General features: G+C 42.6%; 1 protein-coding gene and 1 non-coding gene across 2 annotated transcripts; one reads left to right on the top strand and one right to left on the bottom strand.

Moving 5' to 3' along the window:
- Window positions 1-2990: 2990 nt before the first annotated feature.
- On the bottom strand, window positions 2991-3458 carry LOC145127736 (uncharacterized). The gene has a single exon (XM_079062874.1). The coding sequence runs from the start codon at window positions 3456-3458 to the stop codon at window positions 2991-2993; it is 468 nt and encodes a 155-aa protein (XP_078919000.1).
- Window positions 3459-4523: 1065 nt separating this feature from the next.
- On the top strand, window positions 4524-4630 carry LOC145128079 (small nucleolar RNA R71). Its single transcript, XR_013716681.1, has one exon. It is a non-coding gene; the product is annotated as a small nucleolar RNA R71 (small nucleolar RNA).
- Window positions 4631-9770: the final 5140 nt, after the last annotated feature.

Here is a 9770-nt window from a genome sequence, read left to right as displayed (position 1 = left end):
TCAGACGATGTATTAGGCGATGAATCGGGGATCGAATCATCCCCTCTTGAGCGGATGAAGGGATGTAGACTTGGTTGACAATTGTGTTCCACCAAGTAACACCCTCGGGCAAGTCTTTGTGGCATTGCTCCAAAAATGACTCAAAAGTCTCAGACATGATCTCATTCTGATCATAAATCCCCAGCCTCCATGCCAGCTCTGCCATGCTACACTGGTGAAAATCTCCTCCAAGGCAGAATGAAATAATGTTTGGACTATAGTAGTCGTCACCACCACGGAAAGAGATGGTAGCAAAGAATTCCCAGCAAAGCTCTTGATATATCGGCTCTTGCAGCTTAAACAACCGACTCCACCCGTCACAGATTATTTGTACCCCATTAATTTCACAAGACTTGACCAAATAATGGCTTAGTGCTTCTTCCAGCCCAGCTTGCCCCATCCATGACCAGTCTAACTCATTAGGAACATAAATTTCCTTCCGCCTCAAAGCCTCCAGCTTGTTTCTTGTTCGTGTGAGTGAAGACTTGTTGGTGATGCTTGGAAAAGTCAACCATGGGATGTCCCCATAACCACCTCCTCGTGAGCTTTGTCCTCTCCTAGACATGGTTCCTGCACATCAAAGAAACAAGAAGACCACAAACAAAATACCTAAAGTATTAAAAATTGGAAAATATTGGGCATCAGCAACATGGACTCGCCGAGTCCACGAACTACTCGGCGAGTAGGACGAACTGCTCGAGTCAAAATTTCTTCGCGGCGTAATGTGCTCCATGATGTCCTCCGGTGGGTCCACTATGGCAATGTGCCAAAATTTCTTGACTTTCCTTCCCGAATACACATCTTCTTATCATTCCATCCGCGCAGGTTCGGAAAAGGTATGGCTCGTCCCAAAAGTAGTATTTAATTTCCGAAAAGAATTTCTTCTTTTGTTGGCGAGTCAAATCTTTTGGGATGTATTTAGTTGCTAAGTAATTTGCTATATCCGCAAACCATGGCACTTCTCCCGCTACTACCAAGATATACTCATCGGGAAAATCATCTCCAATTTTATCTTCTTCTAGCTTCTCCAAAAGTGGGTTCTCTAGTCTTGATAAATGATCGGCAGCTACGTTTTCCATCCCCTTTTTATCGCGTATTTCGATATCAAACTCTTGTAGAAGTAGGACCCAACGTATCAATCTGGGCTTCGCATCTTGCTTGGCAAATAGATACTTCAACGCGGAGTGATCGGTAAAAACGATTGTCTTGGATAAGACTAAGTATGGCCGGAACTTGTAAAAAGCGTATACCACCGCTAACAGCTCCTTCTCGGTAGTAGTGTAGTTCTCTTGGGTGGGATTCAATGTCTTTCTTGCGTAGTAGATTGGTTGAAAATGTTTATCAACCCTTTGCCCTAAAACAGCACCCACATCATAATCACTAGCATCACACATTAGCTCGAAAGGAAAATTCCAATTTGGTGCTATCATGATAGGAGTAGTGGTTAATTTTTCCTTTAGCAAATGAAATGCCTCATGACATTCCTTGGAAAAATCAAATGGGGCATCCTTCAAGAGTAATTGAGTCAAGGGCCTAGCAATCTTTGAAAAATCTTTAATAAATCGGCGATAAAATCCCGCCTGGCCTAGAAAGCTTCTTACTCCCTTGACATTTGATGGTTGTGGTAAATTGGCTATCGTGTCAACCTTTGCTCTATCCACCTCTATCCCCTTCTTTGAGATCTTGTGACCCAACACAATGCCTTCCTTCACCATAAAATGACACTTCTCCCAATTGAGAACAAGGTTGGTCTTCTCACATCTTGCTAGCATTAGATCCAAGTTGGACAAGCAATCTTCAAAAGAGGACCCAAAAACCGAGAAGTCATCCATAAAAACCTCCATAAACTTTTCGATCATGTCATGAAAGATAGCCATCATGCACCTTTGGAAAGTAGCCGGTGCATTGCATAACCCAAAAGGCATGCGTCTATATGCAAATGTTCCACTCGGGCATGTAAAAGTGGTCTTCTTTTGGTCTTGTGGGTCGATTGGAATTTGAAAGTACCCCGAAAACCCATCGAGAAAACAATAATAAAGATGACCGGAAAGCCTCTCAAGCATTTGATCGATAAAAGGTAATGGAAAGTGATCCTTGCATGTGGCCTCATTTAGCTTCCTATAGTCGATGCAAACTCGCCACCCGGTTACCGTCCTTGTTGGAATTAATTCGTTGTTTTCATTAGCCACTACCGTCATGCCTCCTTTTTTCGGAACCACTTGGACCGGACTCACCCATGGGCTATCGGAGATTGAATAAATGATTCCGGCATCTAGTAATTTCACCACCTCCTTTTTCACAACTTCTTGCATATTCGGGTTGAGTCTTCTTTGGCGTTGTACTACAGCTTTTGATCCATCTTCTAAGTTGATTTTGTGGGAACAATAGGCCGGACTAATTCCCTTTATGTCGGTTATCTTCCATGCTATAGCACCTTGCCTCTTCTTTAGTACACCCACAAGGCTCTTCTTCTCATGTTCGGCCAAATCAGCAGCTATAATTACAGGTTTTTGCTGGCCATCTTCAAGAAATGCGTACTCCAAGTGATCTGGTAGTGCCTTGAGCTCAGTTTTTGTGTTCTAAATGCTGAATACGTCGAGTCCAGTAAGGAGACTCGTCGAGTCCGGTGTAATATTCGCGACTGTTCGAGTTTCTTCGAGTGGGGTCGCCGAGTCGATCGAGGCTACTCAGCGAGTCGTTCTTCCTGAACTTCTGATCAGATCGTTATACTCAGCTTCCTCGAGCAGTCTTTCTAACTCCATCAGGTCCCTTTCAGCATCAAACTCTTCTTCAAATGAGACGGTGGACTTGCTTGGTTTTTCTTCTTTCCAATCTTCCAACAATTCTTCCAACATGTCAATTGAAAATGCCGTGTCATCACTCCTCCTTGCATGCTTCATGGCTTGATCAACTCCAAATGTGACTGATTCATCTCCTACCCGAAGGGTAAGTTAAGAATCTCGCATGTTGACGATAGCACTTGCCGTATTAAGAAAAGGTCTTCCTAATATGATCGGGACTTGGGGATCCGCTTCCATGTCTAGAACTATAAAGTCCGCGGGGAACACGAACTTGTCCACCTTTACCAAAAGATCTTCACAAATTCCTCTAGGAAATGTAACCGTCTTGTTTGCTAGGTGGATTGCCATACGAATGGGTCTTGGCTCGGGGAGATCTAACTTTTTGAAAAACGAGTAAGGCATGAGATTTACACTTGCCCCTGAATCAGCTAGTGCGTAAATGGTGGCTAAGTTTCCAAATTGGCAGGGCAATGTTAAACTTCCCGAATCTCCTTTCTTCTTAGGAAGTTTGTTTAACATAGCAGCTGAGCAGTTCTCGTTTAGGACCACCTTCTTCACTTCTTCCATCTTCCTTCTATTAGTTAGAAGATCCTTGAGAAATTTGGCGTATTTTGGCATTTGAGCAACCGCTTCTATGAATGGTAAATTAATTTGAAGAGCCTTTATGTGTTCTAGAAACTTCTAGTAGTCTTCTTCATTCTTCTCTTGTCTAGCTCGGGCTGGATATGGCAGTGGAGGCTGATATGGCTTAACATGAGGTGTATTTTTCTGATCAGATGTCGGACTCGTTGAGTCCATATCGTGGACTCGGCGAGTAGGGTCTGGGTTCAGCTGGGTCTGATTTTGGTTCTGCCCTTCTGCCTCATTCTCTTGTACCAGCTTCGGGTCTTCGTTTTGAATAGGGGCCAGAGGGGTTATAATCTTCCCACTCCTAGTTGTGACAATGTTTATATGTGCGCCTTTTGGATTGTTTTCGGTGTTACTAGGAAGTTCTCCCGGTGCTCTTTGATTCATTTGTTGGGCAAGTTGCCCCAGCTGCTTCTGAATGTTGTGAATGGATGCTTGCTGATTCCTTAATATTTTTCTTGTATCTTGTATTGCAGCATCGTGGTCATTGTGTCTTTTTTCGGATGCAGCTACAAATTTAATGAGCATTTCTTCTAGATTTGGTTTCTTTTCTTGTACCGGCTCCTCTTTTGGTAAAAACCCCTTGCCTTTTGTCTAAATTTCTCCTCCCTCGCTTTTTTTTACTCATCATAAGGGAGCCATTCTTTCTTTGGTTTTCGCCAATCGTCATCAAATCTATCACCACTAGAATAGCATACTTGCACTTTCTTATTCCCGTTCTCGTCCAAATCTCAATCTCTAGTTAGATGAGGCCCATTGCAATTCTCACATCCTTCCCGAATACCATGGATTGTTTGATCCTTTTTATCCATCCTCCTATACATGGTTTTCAACATTGCCATAACTGCCGACAAATCTTCAGAAGCTGCATAGGCCGATCCCTTGGTCATATCATTCCATGGATTGTGGTATTCTCTAGAATGCTTAGAGAATTCTTCAATTAGTTCTTTGATCACCGGGGGTGCGTTCTTTGTGAGGGGTCCTTGCGAGTCAAGGAGCTGCCTAGTTGTTATATTGACTCCATCATAGAAAATGGAGACTTCTTGTTGGCTATTAAGATCATGATGTGGGCAATTCCTTAGTAGACTTTTGTATCTCTCCCATGCCTCATAAAGGGACTCTCCAGGTTGTTGTTCAAAGTTGGCAATAGCCTTCTTCAACTTGGCTATTTTCGAAGGTGGGCAAAACTGGTCAATAAATTCTTCCTTCATCTTAGCCCATGTAGTGATGGATCCGGGAGGGAGTGACTTGAGCCAATCCTTTGCAGCACCTTTGAATGTCACTGGAAGCATACGAAGCAGCTGGGTTTCGCGAGGCACATTTGGAACATTAAAATAATCAGCCACATCATTGACTTCATCCAAGTCCTTATAGGCATCTTCGTGGTCTTTTCCGTAGAAGGGGATCTCCTTGAGTTGAGCAAGTATGTGACCCTTAAGCTCAAAAGTGGCAGTCGCGGGAATTGCGGGTTGCACAAGTCCCGGGCCGGTATCATCTCGTATCCTCTTCTTCCATTCGCCAATGGGAACTTCATCGATGTTTGACATGGTGTTGTCAAAGTCACCTTCTAGATCGCTACCTTCTTCAAATTCGCTTTCTTCTCTTTCGGACTCGTTCACGATGTCTTCCTTGATTGGGTCTTTGTTTGCCAAGGAAGAGGTGCTGGATGCTCCTGATTTGCTGCTCTTTTTCTTGCTAAAAACGGATTTGAGATTCTTCAAGGGTGAGTTCTTTGAAGAGGCGGATTCTCCAACGGCTTTTCCTTTGTTCTTTCTTAGAGCGGACTCCGGGTCTTCAAGTGGAGGAACCAAAGACGTATTGGATCCTCGGGTCATGTAACAACTGCAACCAAAGTAAGAAAAACGCGTAAAAAGAACAAAAAGAAAATAAAAATAAAAACTGTGAAACAGCGCTGGACTCGCCGAGTAGCGTCGATTGCACTCGGCGAGTTCAAGGCAGAAACAGAACAAAATCTAATTAAATTTCTAAAACAGAAAACTACGAAAACTAATCCTAATAACTAAATTACCTAAAAATAACTTTGTGCAAGATAAATCTCACACAAAGGATCGATAAAACTAGAAATTAGTGCTAATTTTTGAACCGTTCCACGGCAACGGCGCCAAAAAACTTGATGTGTGTAAATTCAACTGGTTTTAATCCTACTTTTAATTATAAAATTGACACACAAAGGCAGTGGACCTGTCAATTGTGGTGTAGTTAAATAAATAGGGTATCGAACTCAGGGAACGGAAAATTAAAACTAAAAACTAGAATTAACTAAAAACAAGCAATAGAAAATAAGGGTTTCTCTAGTTTTACAAGACTAGAAACTTAACTAAAACTTAACTATTCAATTAAAAGCTGAAAACACGTAAAAACAAACTAAATTCAATGATCAAAAAGGGTTTCTGTTTAGGTTCAACTAATTTACTCCTATGGTTACTTTATATGATAATATAATAGATTAATTGTTATTGGTTACCGACTCTAGTGATTAGATTCGCATTCGCTATTACTAATCCTTAGAAAACATACTAATTCAAACAATGGCCAGTTGATTAAACTAATAGATTTCCTAGGTTGATTATTCGGGTTAAATAAGACTTCTAGCTAGCTAATTAAGTTTGGTGATTCAATTAACCTCTTGTTGATGGTGTATCATACAAGCTCACACATTAATTTACCCATTCTCTAGTTAATCCTAGTTTCATGTTCATTATTCCTAGGCATATAGTATTGTGTTCACATAATTTATATGAGATAAGCAATTAAGAGATGTTCATGTAGATTAATCACTTAGCAATTAACAGAAAATAGTTGTAGTTAATGCATAAGGGTCTTTAACAAGCTTAATTTAACAATATCACCAACTAACAATTAATCAAAAGAGTAAATTAAACCATAGGAGCAAATTTGTCTTCCCCAAACAGAAACTAACGAAATTAGTTCATGATTTCAGTATATGAAAGCTTAAAAACAAATTCAAATAATCCTAACATAATTCAATTCAAAAGTAAGTGGAAAATTAAACCTAAAGTGCCTTAATCTCTTAAGAATGAAGGATTAGGGTTCTTCACACGTTCTTCTGATCTCCAGCAAGTTCCTTAGTCGCCAAGTAAGTTCTCCAAAAAGCCAGAGAGTCCTCAATTCGGGTTTGTGAAGTCTATTTATAATTTTCTCAAAACAGAGGCTACTCGTCGAGTAGATAACTGACTCGACGGGTCCATTTGTTGAATCCGTATGCGGCAAGGACTTCTCGTATTTCTTCGCGAACCTTCGTGTCTACTCGTCGAGTAGACGACCCTACTCGCCGAGTAGCTTCAGATTTAAGCCTTTTTCTTCTTTCTTCCATTCCCGAGCTTTCGTTCATGACTCCTGCTTCCTTTTGCTTCCGAGCACGGCTTCTGGACAGAAAATATAATTCAAACATTATTAAGTACCTTTTGTCCATAATATGCAAATAATTAGCTAATAATTGATAAAAATCTATACTAAATATATGGCTAAATATGCAAATATCACATACTGTCAGACGCATCTGGGGTGTCCGACCTACCCATTGGTCCTATCGACCGAATCGGGGACTAGTCCCCTTCTACTGATACCACTTCGTGCATCGAGTAACCACATCAAGCATAACCTAACCAGGCTATCCTACTGCTGACTAGACTGTCCTAGCATACAGCACATACAACAGGCATTCAAGGCATCCTCCTAGATCCTTAGCCTTAGTCTAGCATGCAGTTCTCAAAATCATATATCATATAACATAAGATAACAAGTATGGGTATCTTGGGGAAAACTTGCTTGAGCTCGGCTGGTCGCACGCATCACACACCCTATTTATCTCAAAACCCTTTGACTCAGTTTTTAGAAAACCATTTTATTTGTAAAAATCTTTTAAATCCCTCGGTTTGAGTCCAGACACTCCCGAGGGTGTGTCCGAATCCCTCAAACCAGGGCTCTGATACCAACTTGTAACATCCCAATTTCCAAGCCCAAATTTTTCATTTTTAATTAAGTAATTCTCAACATAGTTTACCAAAAATTTCCCATGCCATATCATTTGCAAACAAAAATATAACAATGTGTCTGAAATTCATAATGTCAAAGTAAAATCAATCAGAGTATAATCCCAGAAAACTCCATGCGGAAATCATGTGTGTGTGTGATGCGCTGCTACACTGCCGACTCCTTCCCCTTAGACGAAGAGGTACCTGAAACCAAAACTGAAACTGTAAGCACAAAGCTTAGTGAGTTCCCCCATCATACCACATACCATATAATCACATAGCGTATATATATTGTCGGGCCATTCTGGGGCGCCCGCCCTACCCATGTCAAGCCATTCTGGGGTGCTGACCTACCCATGTCAAGCCGTTCTGGGGTGCCGACCTACCCATGTCAGGCTATTCTGGGGTGCCGACCTACCCTTCGGTCTTTCAACCGGACTCGGGGACTATTTCACCCCCTACTGCTAACACATAATATCATATGTCTATCATACTGTCAGACGCATCTGGGGTGTCCCACCTACCCATTGGTCATATCGACCGAATCGGGGACTAGTCCCCTTCTACTGATACCAACTATCATAACACAACAACTAGCATAGACACATATCAAGCAAACTAGCATACTCACATATCAACCAATAGCCGACCAGACAATTATCACAAAGACAATGATCTCAGCTAAACATCTACTAGTGGGTCGGCCTTGGTGCCGTAGACCCACTTCTACTGGAAGGTAACTCACCTCGCAAGGCTGACCGCTGAAAAGCTGATCGGCAAATGTCTGACAGCTGCTCCGGCGATCCTCCGGCAATAAATTCATAAAACACTAAATCAGACACTGATAACTACTCTTAGGGTAAAATGACTATTTTACCCCTGACCAAGTCAAAATCAAAGTCAACTTCCAGTTGACCTGACTCGCCGAGTTGGGTCGCCAACTCGTCGAGTCCCTATCCTTTCATCTGACCTTCTTCACGACGCTACTTGTCGAGTGTGGCAACGACTCGATGAGTTCTCCTTCTAAAACAACCCCGAATGAACCTTCATCCGACTCGCCGAGTTGTATGAACAACTCGTCGAGGTCATCCCCATCCTATGAACAAGTCTGCCCTTGACTCGCTGAGTTGTATGAACAACTCGTGGAGTTCATCTTCGAACGTTGAGAGATTGCCTTGGACTCGTCGAGTCTGTTCATACACTCGCCGAGTCCTATGATTCCCATGTCTATGGCTAAGTCCAATGCGTTGGGTCATTCCCCCGGACCCCTCTAAGATCATTCTCACACTCACTGGGTTCCTTCGAACCTTAACAGAAAAGGGAAGTCAAGTCATGGACTCGCTGAGTCCCAAGAACGACTCGCCGAGTCGAGAATGACCAAGTCTCATTTCTCGATTTCTGACGTACAACACTTGACCAAAAGATAGATCTAGTCTTCTAAGATCGATCTAGCACGTAAAGTTACAAACTTTACGTGCATGCATGGCACTATGAGCTTAAAAGGCCCTAAATGAGACTCTTAAGATGCATGGGGCTCTGTAAGGCTCCAAGATCAGCCCCTTTCTGACTTGTAACCCCTTAAAGACCTTAGATCTGAAGTCTTAGCCCCCAACCATGCTTGCACTCATGATTGGTCACCATGAATGGCTCCTAAAAGCCCTAAATCACCCCAAAAAGGGATCTAAAACATGAAAGAGCAAGGTATCAGCTTTATACCTCTAGAGAACTGCAGTGGGTGCACAAACTCGAACTCCTCTGGCCTCTTCTTGATTCCTCAAGCCTTTCTACTCCTTCTTATGTTCCAAAATCAGCGAAAACCACCACAAAGGCCTTAGATCTTAACACAAACGATTGGGGTTTCAGTAGGAAGTGTTCTGGGAGCAATAGGGGCGAAGGGAGGCTGAATGAGATGCTTAAATAGGGTGCAATCCCTTAGATTAGGGTTTTGTCCAGACAGGGGCTACTCGTCGAGTCTGGCTTCCGACTCGTCGAGTAGGTCATTAAACTCCCGGGTCCAAGTCGCTCCTACTCGTCGAGTTGGCCACCAACTCGCCGAGTTCTAGGCCAAAAATGAATAATACTCGAATGGAATTCATACCGGGAACCGGGTGCTACAAATCTCCCCCACTTATCTTAGAATTCGTCCTCGAAGTCTGCTACTCGATCCTGAAAAAGATCGGGGTAGTGCTCCCTCTTCTCTTCCTCCAGCTCCCAGGTCCACTCCGAGCCCTTGCGGTGCTGCCATTGCACCTTCACCAGCTCCACTCTCTTGTTCCTCAGATCCTTT

This window comes from Lactuca virosa, chromosome 7, assembly GCF_052849685.1.
Source record: "Lactuca virosa cultivar CGN04683 chromosome 7, Lactuca_virosa_CGN04683_v6, whole genome shotgun sequence".
NCBI classification, from domain to species: domain Eukaryota; kingdom Viridiplantae; phylum Streptophyta; class Magnoliopsida; order Asterales; family Asteraceae; genus Lactuca; species Lactuca virosa.
Note: the sequence above shows the minus strand (reverse complement) of the source record. Positions and strands in the feature narration are given on the sequence as shown.

What these genes read in the sequence shown, in the direction of transcription:
- LOC145127736 (XM_079062874.1), bottom strand. Translation starts at nt 3,458, where the DNA reads ATGCCAAAATACGCCAAATTTCTCAAGGATCTTCTAACTAATAGAAGG.